This window comes from Sceloporus undulatus, chromosome 6 (genome assembly GCF_019175285.1).
Source record: "Sceloporus undulatus isolate JIND9_A2432 ecotype Alabama chromosome 6, SceUnd_v1.1, whole genome shotgun sequence".
Lineage (NCBI taxonomy): Eukaryota > Metazoa > Chordata > Lepidosauria > Squamata > Phrynosomatidae > Sceloporus > Sceloporus undulatus.
This window is the reverse complement of record NC_056527.1, coordinates 48,162,269-48,180,393: the sequence shown is the minus strand read 5'-3', so window position 1 is coordinate 48,180,393 and position 18,125 is coordinate 48,162,269. Positions and strand designations below refer to the sequence as shown.

Genomic DNA, 18,125 nt, shown 5'->3' with positions numbered 1-18,125 from the left:
CTACAAATGGACCAGTCGGCATAGAAATGTCTCAATAAACTCAGCTAAGCACAAATACTTATTTTATGCAAATTGACTAATAAAAGGATGACGTATTTTTAAAAAATCCAGTCAATGATCCATTTGGAACATGTAGTTCTCCTGCATTAAACCTAAGTCCAAAACACACTACAGAAATATTCCAGTTTGAAACCACTTTAACTGCCTTGGCTCAGTGCTAGGGAATTCTGGAAAGTGTAGTTTTGTGAGACGTTTAGCCTTCTCTGTCAGAGCTCTGGTGACAAAACAAACTACAATTCCCGGGATTCCCTAGCACTGAGCTGACAAAGAAGCTACTTTTTAATAGTCTTTTTACATGACATGTCCTAGTCCTTTTTCTTCATGGTTACAGATTTGTTTTGTTCAAAATCTAAATAAACCAATTTTAGAAAATAAAAAGCTAATTCAGAAACTGACTTTTCGAGAATCCCAATTTTAAAAAAGTAACAATGGCTGTTGAATCCCCACTACCCCAGGGGATATGTCTGTATCTGAAATTGACGTGTTATAACACACATGTAACACACAGTATACAGGATCCCTCTGTGTGTGTGTGTGTGTGTGTGTGTACACACACGAAAGCAGAACTTCCATATTAACTTTAATTGGAACTCAGATATATAACTGCCTAATGTTCATCTTGAGAATGGAGCAGGTTTGTTTTCTGCTGCTCCAGGGACTAGGCCATGGAACAATGGATTCCACCTAAGTATTAGGAAGAACTCCTTGACAATAAGAGCTGTTCAACAGTGTGTTGGAATCTCCTTGTGGAGGCTTTTAAGCAGAGGGTAGATGGCCATCTGTTAGGAATGATTTGTGTATTCCTTAATGGCAGGAGGTTGGCCTGGATAGCCCTTATGGTCTCTTTCAACTCTGATTCTATGAAGAAGGCCACATTTTGTGAGGCAGATCTGCAGGTTGGCTACTACTCCTGGTTCAGAAACCAGAGACTATTCAGTTTTGTTTTAAATAAGATGGCTGTGTCAAAATTTGATAGTCAAAAGTCAAGCATTTCTTTATAATCCTGCCCATGAAGTGTCAGAATGGAACACATTTTACACTGTGAACAATGGCTTGCGCCTATGCAGTGGCCAAACAATCATACCTCCCTAAATCTGATGTCTTTCATAAAACCATCTCCCAACAAAGAAAATAAGGGCATAAACAGAAAAGACTATCAAACATGCTTTGAGAAAATGCTGGTTGTCCAAAATGTTTAAATCCAAATACGCTGGATATTTATCAGCTGTTTTTACTTGCAGAGCTCCTTACATTACCTTTCAAACAAACCTGTCATTTTCAACAAGTTCCAAAATTGCACATTGGAATTTATGGAATTTATTTGGTTCATGCCTGGCAGTAGTATTTTCTAAAACAAGCTTTTATTTTTGAAACACCTACAGCCAAGACTAATTCATTAATCCATTAAAAAAAAGAAAAAAAAGAACCAGTGACCTGCAGTTCGCAAGTTGATTCTTTTAGTCTGAGGTTGCTAATCTTACTGTAATGAAAACACAAGACAGTGGAAATCCAAAGCCTCTAGCTGACTTTATTATAACGAGAAATTTATAAGCAAAAAAATCAGCGGTAACGGTGAAGCTGCAAGGTGTTGCGCCGTCTCCAAGCAGCACGGCGTGAGCCACCAATTGTGTGATGGAACTTGTGACCCTTGCCAAGGCCGCGGCTCTTCCTGCCAGCAGAGGTCAAGCCACGCATCTCTCTGTGTTTGTGGACTGGCATGGTGATCCATTGGGTGTCTGGGTTGCGTCTGATAGCCTTGTGGAAAGGGTCGACCAAGATGACTTCGAAGAACTTGTATGTGGAATCTTCTCCCACCCAGTAAGAATTGAGTACTCTTAGGGCTCCACAGTGGCGGCCAGCACGTTCCTAGATGTAAAAGCAGAGTTCAGGTTAGCAAAGAACTGGAGGTTAGAAGGATGGCTGGTTATTTAAAAAAACCACCTGAAAAGCTTCATACAAAAAAGAGAAAGGGGATTTGTCATGGCATTTGGCAGCTAAACAAAGATTGTTAAAAGCAATGTAAAGTCGAAGGCTTTCATGGCCGGCATCCATAGTTTTTTGTGGGTTTTTCGGGCTATGTGGCCATGTTCTAGCAGAGTTTCTTTCTGACGTTTTGCCAGCATCTGTGGCTGGCATCTTCAGAGAATGCTTTGCCTGGTCAAAAGCTTTTTTTAAAAATAGAGAACTCTTTAAAGCAATGGGACTAAGGCTGTGTTCACACTGCAGAAATAATCCAGTTTGACACTACTTTAAAAACCATGGCTCTATGCTATGGAATTCTAGGAACTGTAGTTTGTTGTGGCATCAGAGCTCTCTAATAATGAAGGCAAAATGTCTCTCAAAGCGTCAAATCCCAGAATTCCACAGCACTGAGTCATGGCAGTCAAAGGAGTGTCAAACTGGATTATTTCTGCAGTGTGCATGCTGCCCCTAAAATCCTTCCAGCCTTTAACCTTCCAGTGAAATGTGATCAGGGACTATCATGGTAGAACAGACATCAACCAAATACCAGTTTAGATATAAGGCAGAGGAGAACAGCCCACCACCAGATGTCTGACTGCAACTGCTAGGACTGTTCACCACTTGCTATCCGGGATTGATGAAAGCTGCCATTCAATAACATCAATAACTACACATTCCCCATTTCTGAAATAAGGCAAAAAGGGGGGGTGGTGAGGCAAAACAAAGAGCACAGTATGATTAAATTTGTCATTAGATTGCAATGGCTCACTATATCTTAATTCCTGAAATACTATTTGTCTGCACTGGGTTTCCTAAATACACTATACACTAAGAGCAAGAAATGTAAGTAGCATACAAATTGAGTTAAAAATAACAAAATGCCTGCTGCCTGCCAGCAAAAGAGTTCCTGAATTTCTAACTGTCTTTCCATAGATGCCCAGGTTTATGAGATAGGCCCTGGTTGTTGTTGGTAGTGTGCGCCTTCAAGTCATTTGACTTTGCAACCTTAAGGCAAATCTATCATGGGGGTTTCTTGGCAAGATTTGGTCAAAGGAGGTTTGTCATTGTCTTCCAGAGGCTGAGAGCATGTAACTTGCCCAAGGTCACCCAGCGAGTTTCATGGCAGAGCTGGGAATTGAACCATGGTCCAACTCAAACCACTACACCACAAGCCCAACTTTATCAGACAGGACCTTGCTTCTCTAGGAAAAGTTGCCTATACATTCTATACACTGTATGTTACCACATTTTTAAACTATATAATCCCATGTTTTACCTCAAAATTAGAATACCAAAAATGCTTTATGCTGTTCATTAGCCACACCACCTTATTTTCTCAATGTAAGCTAATTAAACTGTTACTCTGCCATTGTTTTCCAACTCAGTAATACAATGTGCCCTTGTCTTATGCGGGGAAGACCCCCGTGTAAGGCAATTTCCATGTATGCTCGAGCCCCATAGAAAATAATGGGGCTTGTGCATGCGGTGCTGCACATGCACCATTTCCCAGTTGTCACTCGGTGCCGCGTATGATGCGGATGCATTGTATTAAGATCACTTATGGATGTATGAATTAAAGGAGATAAAGCCATATCATAAACCAAGAAAACAAAACTGATTTATGGTATATTGTGCTGGAAAAATTTACAGCTTAAGCAACAATTGCAAACTCATTTGGAAACAGAGAACATTGTAAGAAAGTCTGACAATAAAAAAATACCTCACCTCTGCTACAGATTGTAGGCTCCGGGCAAATTTCAGCTGGTTAACACCATGATGCACGGGTTTACCATAAGTAGCACCCTTAGGAACTGGACGCTTACGGCCACCACGACGAACACGGATACGGTAGATGACGTAACCTAAGGCAAAAGCAAATAGGTGGGAAACAACAGAATTTAACAGCCAAAGTATTTACATTCCTGCAGACATTCGTCTCCATTTTATATTACTGCTAACTTTCTAATGAAGAGTATGTTTCAACACCTTGTCACTTCAGCAGCACTCTTATCTGAATGACGTATAGAAATAAGCCTGTGGTACATCTAGTTGTAAGGATGCTCATACATTCAGCTGGGCTAAACATACAACTCAAGTTCAGTTTCATGTCATCCCTAAAATCATTGTTACCTTGCTTAGCTTTATATCCCAGTCTCCGAGCTTTGTCTGGTCTGGTGGGACGAGGAGCTCGATGAAGAGCAGACAGTTGGCGATACTGCCAACAGCGGACACGCAAAAGGAAACGCATCACATCGGACTGCTTCTTCCGCCATAGTTCTTGGATATACTTGTAGGCACCCATTATGACTTACCTGCAAAGAGAGAGACACGTCTGTATTACATTGATTTCCCCCTTTAATAGACACATACTTATGTATCCCTCCATCAAGGGAAGCTTTTCCATCTGTGATAATAATGCAGTGATTAACACAACACAATGGGTTGCTACATACTTTTAGAAAACATGTTTGTCCCAACTGCACTACTGATAAACACTGTCTTTATTTTATCAAAACCTGTCAAATTAGCAATATTAATTGCCAAGACAGTCGTCAGTTATGTGAGAACAGCTTTTCTCTACCTGTGGTGTGGGGCAAAGGAGCATAAGGCTAGCCTGAAGAAGGAGGCTCCTCCCTCCCTAACTGTCATCTTTCGGCCTCTGAGGGAGAGAGAAGGCTGGCCCAGTACCATCAGGGGCTGGCCTGAAGAAGAAGAGCCCTCCCTCCGGTCCATCTGCCTTGGTCCAGGCCTCAGAGGGAGAGAAGAATGCTGGACCTGATTCCCTTCCCCCCTCACCATTCCCTTCTCCTTTTGTGTCGTCTCTTTTAGATTGTAAGCCTGAGGGCAGGGAACCGTCTATTATCCCCTCTGTTGTAAGCCACCCAGATTCCCAGTAATTGGGCGGTATATAAATAAAACCTATTATTATTATTATTATTACCTATTATTATTACCTATTATTATTATTATTATTATTATTATTATTATTATTATTATTATGGCACAGAGATGTTACAATTTTTTCCCACATGAAAACAAAGGTCCAAAACACACTGCAGAAATAACCCAGTTTGAGATCACTTTAACTGCCCTGGCTCTATGCTAGGGAATTCTGGGAATGTAGCTTTGTCAGACGTTTAGCCTTCCCTAAGAGCTCTGGTGTCACAATAAACTCCAATTTCCAGGACTGCCTAGCACTGAGCCAGGGCAGTTAAAGTGACCTCAGACTGGATTATTTCTGCAGTGTGTTTTGGACCACGGTTGCCATCTGAAAGCCAAAGCAAACAGGAATGTGAAACTATCATATCCAAACCATTTCCACTTTTCTACTGGTCCCTCTACAATGAACTAAAAAGTATAAGACATAAGCATCGCATCAGATTACTTCTATTGTGAAAAGAGATACCTTCCTAGTAGTAAGATCTATTGTGGCAGGGGAATAGGCTGCCTTGGAGTGCGGTGGAGCCTCCTTCTTTGGAGGTGTTTAAGCAGAAGCTGGATGGCCATCTGTCGCGGGTGCTTTGAGCGCATCTTCCTTTATGGCAGGGGGTTGGACTGGATCACCTCTGTGATCTTTTCCACATGATCACATCATTTAATAAGACACTACTGGGAAGAACATGCTGCTATGCTCTTTTTGACTGTACTACAGGGGCCCCCAAACTGTGCCCTTTAGGAGATTTTGGACTTCAGTTCCCAGAAGCCTCAGCCATGTTGCTTGGCTTTTGGACTTCAGCTCCCAGAATCCCAAGCAACATGGCTGAGGCTTCTGGGGCCTGAAGTCCAAAATCTCCTAAAGGACACAGTTTGGGGACTGCTGCGCTGGGGTTTGGTTCGAGGACTTGCCATGATGGATACCAAAATCCATGGATGCTCAAGTCCCATTAAACACAACGGAGTAATGAAATGGTGTCCCTTATATAAAATGGCAAAGTCGATGTTACAGTTTGAGTACGTATTTTCAAGCTGTGGATACTTTAATCTGTGGATAAAAAAACCTGTGGATATGGAGGGATGACTGTACACAGGGCCTATTTTCCAAGACGGTGGAGACCTTGCAACAACGGGTGCAGTACTCCTTTGGGGTGAGGACCCCACATCTGGTCACCCCTGCTGCCCAGGGGTCCCAAACACACTGCAGAAATAACCCAGTTCGAGACTGCTTTGACTGCCCTGGCTCAATGCTAGGCAATTCTAGGGACTGTAGTTCTGTGAGACAAGGAGCCTTCTCTGTCAAGAGAGAGAGCGAGCTCTGGTGCCTCCATGAACTCCAGTTCCCCAGGACTCGCTAATAGCACTGAAACAGGGCTATTTCTGCAGTGTCTTTGGGAGCAGCTATGGAAGAGGAGTCTTGCCTGGCCCTCCCTGGCCTCCTCCTAACCTTCCAACCCGCTTCGCTCGGGAGCCTTAGGCCCAAAGGCCCCCAAACTCACCCTCCTCGCCTTCCCCGCCAAAGAAAGCCCGACCGCCTCCTCTGCCTGCCTCCCCTCCGTCCCCCTCGACCCCAAACGGACCCCGGAGAGCCCCACAATTTTAGGATGGCAGCGGATTCAACCCGCGACAAGTACTGCCTCCGATCCTTACCCGACGGCGCCCAGAGCCGGAAAGGAAGAGACACGCGTCCCACAATGCTTTGCGGCAGAGAGCGCATGACGCACGCGGAGGGGGGGCCGGCGCGAGGAAGACGTTCTGCCCAAGAGGCTGCCGGGAAATGTAGTTCAGTAGGCTCCTCCCTCTAATGAACTGGGAGAGAGAACACGGAGGGGAAAGTCACGTGACACGTCACCCCCCCCCCTTGTCTCTGTCTCATTTTGTAAAGAGATAAGATTGGGTCTGTGGGGAACTAGTGTCCATTATGAACATGTGTTGTAGAAATGGAGAGCTGTGTTTGCCCTCAAGGCCATGCTAGTTATACATTCCATGACTATATATACATATATTTTCCACACTGCAGCAATAATCCAATTTGAAACCCCTGTAGCTGCCTTGGCTCCATGCTGTGGAATTCTGGGAATTTAACTTTGTCCTGAGCCTGGGCCTTAATAAAGCCCTGACTCTCTCTCTCTCTCTCTCTCTCTCTATATATATATATATATATATATTCTCAACATGTGGTGAAATATAAAGCTCATATCTTACACATTTAGCTAATTATTATTAATATTATTATACATATACATATACATATATATATATATATATACATAGTGTATATATATTATAATTATTATTATTTATGGTATTTATACCCTGCCCTTCAGCCCTAAAGGCTCTCGGAGCGGCTTACAATTATTATTATACAATATTATAATAATAATACATTTTATTTATATCCCTGCCTTTCTGGAAGGATCTAGGTGGGTTACAATAAGGATATATAATTAAAATACATAATACATACATAACTTTAAAAAAAATCACATAATCCTCATATCCCCCCACCCTGAAACTAAAAATAATGACAAACTACAATTCCCAGAATCCCATAGCATAGAGCCAAGGCAATTAAAGCAGGGCTCAAATTCGATTATTGCTGCAGTGTGTGGTTACAGCAAACTGGTTTGTCAAGGTTGGTTTGGTTTGGTTTTGGGTGACACCGAGGCTGCATCCACACTGGAGAAATAACCTGGTTTGGCACCACTTTAACTCTTTTCTGGCTCAAGGCTATGGAATTCTGGGAGTTGGAGTTTGGCCCCACTACAAACTCCAACTCCCAGAATTCCATAGCCTTGAGTCACAAAAGAGTTAAAGCGGTGCCAGACCGGGTTATTTCTCCAGTGTGGATGCAGCCTTAGCCTATGAGGCGCTCTGGACATGCTCAGAGGCCGCCCTCCAGGTTTGGAGCCGGCATTTAGTATTCATTGACTTAGTGAATGCTGACAAGGTGCCTCAAAATGAAATATCCAAGTAGGATATTTGTTTCTTGTGTGTGTTTTAGGAGAAAAGTAACACACCATAAGTAGCAGCTTCCCCTTTTAAATGTACAATCATCATCATAATAATGGGAACGTTGGTCTTGCAGTCAGTAACATCTTTTTAAAGTAGTTAAAGTTCTTAAAGTAGTAGGGAACCTTCTTTAACCACTGATCAAATGCAATAACAACTCCACAATATTTTGTATATTAAATACAATTTCACTATTGTTGTTGCTGCTGTGTGCCTACAAGTTGTTTCTGACTTATGGCAAACCAAAGGTGATGCTTTCATGGCGTTTTCTTGGAAAGGGGGTTTGTCATTGCCCTCCTCTGAGGCTGAGAGAGTGTGACTAGCCCAGGGTCACTCAGTTGGTTTAGTTGAATGAGCTAGGATTCGAACTCAAGTCTCCAGAATCTAGCTTTAAATCACTATGCCACAGCTCTCTTTATTAACCCACCCATGAGGTAGGTTAGGCCATGGTCCTTAATGGGTTTTATGGTGAGTGGGCCTAAAGACCCAGATTCAAATCCAAATAAAGACATACATACATACACCATATCTCTATGCACTATAAAGCAGATAAATAAATGGCTGAATTTCTCCAGCTTTTATAGCTGTAGTTTATGGGCGATGAGGAGATTCCAATTAGCTTTGATGTGTGTGTCAGGCAAGTTTGTCATTTCAATTTCATTTGTTTCATGAGGAATACTAATACAATACTTTGTAGGTAGGATACTCCTGAGAAGTTTCTAAAGTATTAAAATAAAATACTGTATGCTTTTAAAGGTCCAAGGAATTTTGTCACTGCAGGGTTTTTAGGCCTTATGAATGAATAGCCAAAGGACTGTAACTCAGTCCTGCTTTTTCAAAATATTATATCCTTTGTGACAAACACTTATTATTTATTATATTTATTATAATACTACACACACACACACACACAGACTATATATTTTTCCAACATAAGGTGAAATATAAAGTTCATGTATCACACATTTAGATAATCATGACATTTCCTTCATTAGATGTCTGTCTGTATTTGTCACCTGCAACCTATGGCATTTTAATAACACTTTTGCAGCTGAAGCTTCACAATGTATTTAATGCATATCCCGAATATTTTAGTGTTTACTTTGATATTGCATGTTTTTACTTGTTATTGTCCTCCAAATTATCTTGCAAGCACAGTATGTATGTGTATATATATATATATATATATTCAAAGTGGTGCTTCTTGGACTGGTGCTGGTCCCTGAGTTTATAGTTTTGGCAAGTATAAGCAGAAAGAAATAACTGTGATGTACGGTAATTGCGTTAATGTGCTGTTGTTTCTCTGCTGGAAGAAAGGCACAATATATATTAAATAAATATTTTCTGTTTTGTTGTCTGACTAATGGTAGTTGCAGATACGATCAACATTTGTGATTCTTCAACAGGATTTATTCAACCAAGTCAAACAGCCTAAAGGAAAATGGGAAAGGGCTACAAAGTGGTGGTTTGTGGAATGGCTTCAGTGGGCAAGACAGCCATTTTGGAACAAGTTCTGTATGGTAATCACAGAGTTGGTAAGAGAGATGTATGTTCTAGTTATTTTGTTTTCCATAAAGTCATAAGAATTATCTGTCCTAGTTAATAATTTAATAAATGAGCAATACATTTAACATGGTAGCGGTTGCATCTATAGTTTTTGCATTGTTCATCTTGTGGACTAATGAACCCAACTGGATTTGTTTGGAAATTTGAGTCATGGAAGAGATTTCGGTTTTGCCAGGCATTAAACAAACATAAACAAAATGTTGGTTCCATACAGTGGACCCTTGTTATACGCTGGGGTTTGATTCCAAGATCCCCTGTGGATAACAAAATCCGTGGATGCTCAAGTCCCATTAAATATAACGATATAGCAAAATGGTGTCCCTTACAAAAATGGAAAATCGAGGTTTGATATTTGAAATTTATCCTTTTTTGGAACATTTTCAAACCGTGGATGTTTGAATCCGTGCATAAAAAATCCGTGTATAAGAAAGGCCGACTGTACTTGGCTTTGGGATATAGCACCTGTCATGATGTCTCTTTAGAATAAATGGAGCAGAGCAAAGACAAAGCCTTACCAGTGTGCCTCTGGGCATTTCAGTTTCCTGCCTTTGGGGGCAAGTCAGCTTGTGGCAAACATGAATGGAGCATTCTGCCTCTGCTATGCCCTTGGCAAGCTTTCTCCTTATTTTCTGTAAATGCATGCTGTGAACTTGCATAAACTCTAAGGATGTTTGGGGCAGGATGGTCCCCAACAGTGGCCACAGACAGACTGAGGAACTTGTGGCCCTCCACATATTGGGAGTCCAGCTTTCATCAATCTCAGGCAGCCTGTCCCAGAGCTTAAAATCATACATTTCAAGAAAAGATCTACTACCTTTCTCTTGGGGATAACAGCATGTGGCCACATATTCCCACAATACTTTTGGCATCCTGGGGTCCTCAAGGGTCAAAGCACTCTCCTTGAACTCTCCAAAAGGTTCTTATTAAACCAGGAGAACCCAAAGGCCATTTCCAGTTGTGCTTTTTGGCTGGTCAAGGACCCTAAGTCATGTGGTATGATTAGGGTTGTCATAAGTCAGGACCTCCAAACCGGGACAAATGTAGGACAACATTTTCAAATGTAGGACACTTTTTTAAAATGGAGGACACGCGAGGAGGCCGCCCGCGATCGCAGTGATCGCGGGTGGCCCCATGCGCTCCTTCCCGGCCTCTGCGGAGGCTTTGGCCTCCACAGAGGCCGAGAAGGAGGGAGGAGGATGCGGGGAGGCGGGGAGGGTGGCACAGCTGCATGCAGGAGGCACCGCCTCCACCTTCACCTCCTCCGCCCCAGGCCTCGCTGCCCTCCTCTTCCTCTGCCTCCTCCGCACGGCCATGCGCGGTGGAGGAGGAGAGCAGCGAGGCCCCGCGGGTTGCGGCACAACCCGGCTGAAAACGGGGTTGTCCCGGTTTTTGGCGGCACCTGGGATGGGACAATCCCGGTTGCAGCCGGGTTATGGCAAACCTAGGTATGACTCACAATACAGGTAAAAATTGCTCCCCTGCTGCAGTCGTTTATTTGGGGTTTCCTTATAACTCTTAAAACATTGTCCTATACAGTACAGGAATTTTTGCAATTTATATATTTCAGCGGTTTTAAAAAAATATAATCAAATAATAATTGCATTATTAGCCATAAATCACGAAACAAGAAACTTTTTCAGTACTGAGCAACGAAGTAACTTTTTTAAAATGAGTATACAGTACTGTGTTTCTTCTTCTTCTTTTTTGAAAGGGAGAAATAATTAAAATTCCTTGTTCTGGACTGGTGAGTGGTGAGGGATCCTGTGAGTAGTAGTTCATTGATGTCTATAGGACTACGGGTTACTCACCAGTCACCCCATCTTAGTGCAATAATCATATTTGCCCCCAAATAAATAGTACCCTTACTACTGAAAATTAAGATCAGATTTTGAGTGTTGAGGGATGCATCTGCAAAAGCAAGAACTCTGTGTAAACTGTATTCCATTTGGAGAAGGATGTAGCTATACATTTAGACAATTAATAATGGCTCATTGTTCAAATTGTAACAATATTACAATAGCAATATGAAAAAATACAAAAACAAATCATTTGTTGACATGTTCTATCATGGAAAAAACATGATCTGGCAAGTGAAAACAGGGTATCAGGATCATTACATCCAAAATCCACAAAAAAGTGATACCTTTATTGGGCCAATAAAAATGCACAAAATACATTTTGCAAGTTTTCAAAGCTCGATTGGCTTCTTCATCAGGCATCATCATAATTTGTTTTCTCCTGCAATTTTAACACCTTTGCCTGATGAAGAAGCCAGTAGAGCTTCAAAACCTTGCAACATGTGTTTTGTGCATTTTGGTTTGTCCGATAATGGTATCACTGTTCTGTGGATTTGGGATGTTATTGCACTTTGCTACATGGGCAAGACAGCTACTCATGAATATGTTTTCTGGATCATTACCGTTGTTGATAATTAAAACAATCCATCACATGGAGGGGAAAATAGTATACTTTTTCAAATATTTCTGATTTTACAGGCGTTTTCTCCTTTTGAAAATAATAGGTGCAGAATGTATTTCGACAATAGAAGATGTTTATGTGGCTTTGGCTGAAACAGATCGAGGAGTCAAGGAACAGTTACGGCTGTACGACACCTGTGGGGTGCAAGAGGGCGAGGAATTCCCCAAGCACTACTTCTCTATTGCAGATGGTTTTGTTCTGGTGTATGCTGTGAATAGCATGGAATCCTTTGAGACTGTGGACTGGCTCAAAAAGGAGATTGACAAACTGAGAGACAAAAAAGAGGTAAGAAAAAGATAATCCCTTGATCGCTTCAATCCCTCAGTTGTCTTGGCTAATATATGATAGCACAATGTATTGAGGACGAGCTCATTACCTATACCAGGTTTCTCATTAACCTGCGGGTCAGGCAGTTTTGTATGTGCCAGAAAAAGGGGAAACCTCCACATGTAAGAGGTACAGTTCTCTTGGCGGCATTTAGTGTTGTGTGGGTGAGCATCTCCTCCCCATTGCATTCCCTATGAATAGATTTATGGGGTAAGAGTAGGGGGAGGAATCTGTTCTTCTGGTGAAACACGGTAGGGTAATATTCTCTCTCTCTGTACTGGTACAGTTTTTAAATCTTTTGGTGTATCTCTTTCTTTTCAAGCAAGGCGCCTGAAGATGTCTCCCCTTTCCAAAGAGTAAGTGCAGAATGATAGCTAAGTCTCATGCTAATAGTCCCAGTGGGGATTATACCATTTTTAAAAAGTTAATGTAAAATATTCTTAAAATCCATTAAATGGATGGTAGTATATCTTCTACTTACATTCACACTCTCTTGTCTGGTTATTATTTTATGCATTTTATTATCCTTCCTTGAGTCTTACTTCAAATGTGATGGTGGTTGAGAAATTATAATAATAGCAATACTATGTGCAGTGGCAAAGCAATGGATTTGCAGGGAAATCAGGGAACATAATGTCTGTTTTGTTGTGGCTACTAAATCAAACCCTTCACATAGGAAAGTGTTTCAGTGGTTGCTTAATAGAATTCCTGTAGCATGGCAAGCTGAATTATATATCACCTACACACAACACTCTGTATTTTCTTGCTATAAATGATATACACAGAGAAAAAGAAAGGGAAGGAGAATGTGTGTCCTTATTGGACCTCTTAACTAAGTGCCTCGAACAAAGAAGAAAGCACTCTTCTAGGGCCATTTAAAGTAAGTGTGCGTATGGATACAGTTATGTAATGCTGGCTGTTGTCAGAGCAACTTCTTACATAATACTCAGGGCTTCCTGGTTGCATTGATTAATGCAGTGGAAGAAGGCCTTACCTCTCTCTCACTGTCTCGTGTAGCAGTCATACCTTATTATGTAAACCACCACTGATGCTGGGATTTCCTTGTGTCTCATGAGCTGGTACTAATGAGGAAACAGATTGCTGCATTCTAGCACAGTGACAGGCAACTGTGACCCTCTGGGTGCTTGGTCCACTTGATGTTTTGGACTTCAGCTCCCAGAATTCCTGACAGTTGGCCAATCTGGCTGGGTCTTCTGGGGGTATAAGTCCAAAACATCTGGAAGACGAAAGTTTGGGAGCCACTGATCTAGACTATCCTGATTTGAACTGTGCAGTTCTGACCCTGTAAAATGGGATGGTAGAACTGACTATAGCGTGGGTGTCAGTGTTTTGGTGATGGTGACAGTGATGGTGTAAATACCATATTTGAATGTACTCTTAGGTGAAGAATGGGATAAGAACATTTCTATCTAATGTGCTGTCAGAAATGTGGGGTAGAATATTTTTCAGTGGAAAATTTTCCATGCCCTCTGTTTGTCCCTAGTTGTCTGGGTTGTTGTACTCCAATCAGTCCTTAGTGAAACAGAATGTTCATTGATTGCACTGAATCAGATTTTCCTCAGCTTGAAATATAACTGATAAGTACTGCAGAGAGTGAGTGACGGCCAAAACAGACCGGCAAAAACCGCCAGCTTTGGGGTGGCTTGGGGGCATGGCGTACACACATCATGTTGCCCTGCTGACCACACAGTGGGCATTGTCATGGCATTTCTGCGGTGCGGCGTTTACATGCACCACACCACAGAAACACCAAAAAGCTGCTGCCATGGTGGAAAAGGCACCTTTTTTCCACCCCAAAAAGGAGCTGCATTTTGCTGTTTTTTTTAGTGCCAGAAAAATGTTGCCGTAGAGCTGCCCCTTTATGATCGTCTCTTTCAGCCCTGAGTGAAGCTTGCGGTAATACAGTTATACCACAGCAAAAGAAATATAACCTGTCAATATAAGGTATACTAAGTAAAGCTTTCTTTAGCTGTGTGTCCTTACAAAGACAGTGTTCTTTGAGGTACAGTCATTTTTTTGGTTAAGTATAAGGGAAATATATGCTACTGTCTTTCCATTATTAAAAACATTCCAACAGATTACACGAATCTTGGAATCTGTTTGAATATGACACTTGGGCCATATGTGCTAAATCAGGTAACATTATTTAGAATATTGGGAAAATTTCCAGGAAAAAAAATCAGTTATTTTTTCTGGAAAACCCATATCACTGTCTGCTGGTTTTTATTTTCAGATAAGGTTTTAAAACACATGGTACAGGGTGCAAAAGTGCTCTCCTATATTATTAAAATTCTTCCATCTATGCAGAGTGAGAATCCCTACCTGTAATCTGAAGTAGTACCATCCTTTCTAACACTTTGGCCTTGTACTCCTTCATTTCTGCTATGTGCTCTCGAGTGTGTAGAACCACCTCAACAGTGTGACTGTTCTAGGCTGCCTTCAGCACCATTTGGTGGAAATGCACAACACAAACATACTGAATAAGTAAATAATAGCAAAGAGCATGGACACAGAGGGCTATGTTGACTGGCAAGGTTCTTTTTAAAAAGAAAAAAATACAGCCGTTGAACTTGCAGCCCTCCAGACTGCTCCACCATCTCTAGACCATTGGCTATGCTGATGATGGACTAATTTGAAAACATTAGGAAGGCCACAAGGACCCACCATGGGTCACGCTCACACCCATTCCTAAAACATATTTTCCAGCTTTCATTACCAAACCAAAAATCATGTGTTTCCAGTTTGGGGGGGGGGGCAGGAAAGTCACTTCTACGTTTAAGCAAAACTCTTTGCCTTGCTGTAGAGGAGAACTGGTACTTCTGGAGGCTTTTTCCCTGTAGCTGTTCATGCATGCTTAGTAATGGTTTCTGGAGACAGCTCCAATTTACACGACCCTGTTCTAAGTAAGCACCTACAGCTACTGTGGGGTCAATTAGAGTAGGATTCTGATCTTTCCCAGCATAAGCTCTACTGCATTATTTATGTGAGGCCCACTGCTGCACCTCAAGATTGAAAACCTGTGTTTCTCCTGCTGGACAGAGAATGAAGAGGATAAGGGAGGGCTGGGCAAGCATTAAAAGGCTATGTAAAAAGGAGTGTCTAAGGGGCTTTGTTAACTGAGGTATTTCTGTATTGCTGATTATAGACTGGATAGCTTTGGCTAATGCCCAGATGTGTTCCAGGATCATCCAGGGTCTATTACAACTATAATAGACTAGGGCAACGGGTTGTTATATCATGACGACTGCTTTGTTTACTTATAAATTTGTTTCCTTTCTTGATTATATAATCAGTTGCTGTAGCAATGCTGACTGGACTGCTTATGAGTCAGCTCCCTAATTTACCAAGGTACACTTTGTGGAGGTACCTGAACCTTACAACACCTATGCTCTGGGCAAACAATTAAAAGATTAATCTTAAGGCAATCAGCCCCAAGGTGGCATCCTCTAGGTGTGTTGATAAAAACTTCCATCACTCTGGGCCATTTGCACATTGGCTGTGGCTGATGGTAGTTGTAGTCCTATGCATTTGATTGCTTCCGTGTTGAAACAGAGACTGTTGTCCAGAAAAGTACCTTTTGGTTATTATCCAATTTAAGGTGAAGTAGAAAGAGAATAATATTCTTCGTTCTTCTCTTTTTAATGATAGTATGAAAGTATCTGAATTCAGGTCAGGCTTTCAAGACAGCACAATAATGGACAATAGTAATCAGAAATACTCTTCAAAGGGTGACCTCAGTTTACTGCAGTTCAAATTTGGAATACCATACCTCAAAGTGAATTCACTTTCAGAACTATACAAATACATTTACATCTTTTGTACTTTGATGTTAGGCACAATCCCAACTGCACATTAATAGAAGATAAATTTATTAGAAATATTGCCACATGTCCTAAATGCTACATCTTATCACTAGATATAATTGTATTTAGATAAAACCCATGAAATTCTAGGATAACTAAGGGGTGAAACAGATGGTCAAAATAAGCAGGTTTCTGGCCAGCTTCGAGGCAGGCATTTAGATGACACATGCCTTGAAGCCGGCCAGAAAGTGCACTCAATCTTTGGCCCGTTCCGCACGGGCGTAATAGTACGGACTGGGTCCGTACTAGGGTTAGAAAGGGTCATCCCTTCCAGACACCCTTAACCCTAGTACGGATCGAGTCAGTACAAAACAGTGGTGCCCATTCCACACGGGGGCCGCCATGACTATGTCACCACCGCGCTGCCTCCAAACGAGGTGGCGCGGTTGTGACGTCGTTGTGCCGCGCAAGGGCACCTAGAGCGCCCTTTCCGCGGTGCAAGAAGGAGCTCCGAAGTGGAGCTCCTTCTGTGGTTTGCGTCGCTGGTGCAGCCTTTAGACGGCAGCGCCAGCAACGCAAGGCAGAAAGGGGCCAAGTGGCCCCTTTCTCCTCCTCCCCGCCGCCATCGGGTGTCCTTGGGGCATGAAGTCCCAAGGACACCCATTTCCAGGCTGCAGGGAAGCGGCCTGGAAAATGGCGGATCGGGGCCTCGGAGGCTGCCGTTCTGGCAGCTGAGGCCCCGATCCAGCGGGGAAAGGGCCGGTTACAGGCCACCCCAAAGGGGTGGTCTGTAATGCGCCTATGCTACAGGGAAAAAAGTCAGACTAAAAAGGAGCTGGATTCTTCCGCTTCTTCCCAGAAGGTGTACAGCTTCACACGTACATATAAATGCATTGATGCCAGGGCGACTCGGAAGGGGTGCCCCTTCCAAAACCTAACCCTAATTGTGCGTATAAATGCCCCGACACAGAAGTGCATTTAAATGAGACGGAGCTTCCATACTCAAGCGGTGAGGTTGGCAATGCCCAAAAGAGAAAGTGTGACATCTCTCATGGAGATGAATACAACATACAAAAAACAGACAGTCAAAGAGGGGACATGGGGTGAAGGGGGGGGCATGATTGTACCTTGCTGGCATCTTTACAGGCACACCTCTGCTCTGATGCCGTCCCAGTGAAGTGAAGTAGCGCACATGCGGATGTGTGCAAGTGCACAGGGAGAGCCAAGAATTGTGAGAAGTGGATAGCTCTTTTAACCTGATTGTTTTGAAACCTTTAGCAAATTCTATATAGTTTCACACCTTTTAGAGGATGTATGAAGCGTGTGCAACCCTCCAGATGTTGCTCAACTTCCATCATTCTTCATCACTGGCTATGCTAGGGCACCATCTGGAGTGCCACAAATTCCCCGCCTTTGCTTTTGAGAGCATAACCATTTTAAACACTCAGAGCTAGGAACACATTCCTTTTTACAGTCAGTTTTTTTCTTGCTGGCATTAGACGGATTAATTGTACAATTTGCACCACAAGTGGGGACTGTATAGCCCTCCAGATGTTGTTGAGTTGCAACTCCCATTGGCTCCAGGCAGTATCGCCAATGGTGAAGGATAATGGGACTGATGATTAAAATGTCAGGAGGGCTACTTGTTCCCTATCCCTGTTTTACAGCATGATCACAGCCATGAGCAGACAGATGTTTACATCTTTATCTCCATATCTTTTGATTGCAGCAGTTGCAAACAATTAAAAATTAAATTTCATCCACAAACTATTGGGGTTACAGGCAGCAGCACTCATTGTGTAGTCATATACTTCCAGTGTCAGTGCAGAGAATGAGATGTGCAAGACAAAGAGTTGGATCCAGGCTTAGTTATACTTAGAGTAGACTCAGTGAAATCAGCAGGAGCTGAGTGACTCATGATTAATCTAAGTCATGACTGATTTCAGTGGATCAGTTTAAAAT

General features: G+C 42.3%; 2 protein-coding genes across 8 annotated transcripts in view; one reads left to right on the top strand and one right to left on the bottom strand.

Annotated features, from left to right (window-relative positions):
- Positions 1 to 1,568: 1,568 nt before the first annotated feature.
- Positions 1,569 to 6,686, bottom strand: RPL15 (ribosomal protein L15). Its single transcript, XM_042476687.1, has 4 exons — positions 6,607 to 6,686; positions 4,153 to 4,334; positions 3,748 to 3,884; positions 1,569 to 1,926 (listed from the first exon to the last, which is right to left on the bottom strand). The coding sequence occupies exons 2-4, from the start codon at positions 4,322 to 4,324 to the stop codon at positions 1,621 to 1,623; spliced, it is 615 nt and encodes a 204-aa protein (XP_042332621.1). The 5' UTR covers positions 4,325 to 4,334; positions 6,607 to 6,686; the 3' UTR covers positions 1,569 to 1,620.
- Positions 6,648 to 18,125, top strand: part of NKIRAS1 (NFKB inhibitor interacting Ras like 1) — a 15,351-nt gene continuing 3,873 nt past the window's right edge. The window contains exons 1-3 of one of the 7 annotated variants that reach the window (XM_042476689.1): positions 6,648 to 6,738; positions 9,375 to 9,503; positions 12,056 to 12,297. In XM_042476689.1, the coding sequence (XP_042332623.1) occupies positions 9,410 to 9,503; positions 12,056 to 12,297 (336 nt within the window). In that variant the 5' untranslated portion in view covers positions 6,648 to 6,738; positions 9,375 to 9,409. Of the gene's footprint in view, positions 6,739 to 6,812; positions 6,854 to 7,521; positions 7,592 to 7,791; positions 7,930 to 7,952; positions 8,217 to 8,312; positions 8,403 to 9,374; positions 9,504 to 12,055; positions 12,298 to 18,125 lie in introns of those variants that run through there. The other 6 variants (XM_042476695.1, XM_042476688.1, XM_042476690.1 and 3 more) reach the window with 6 other exon arrangements.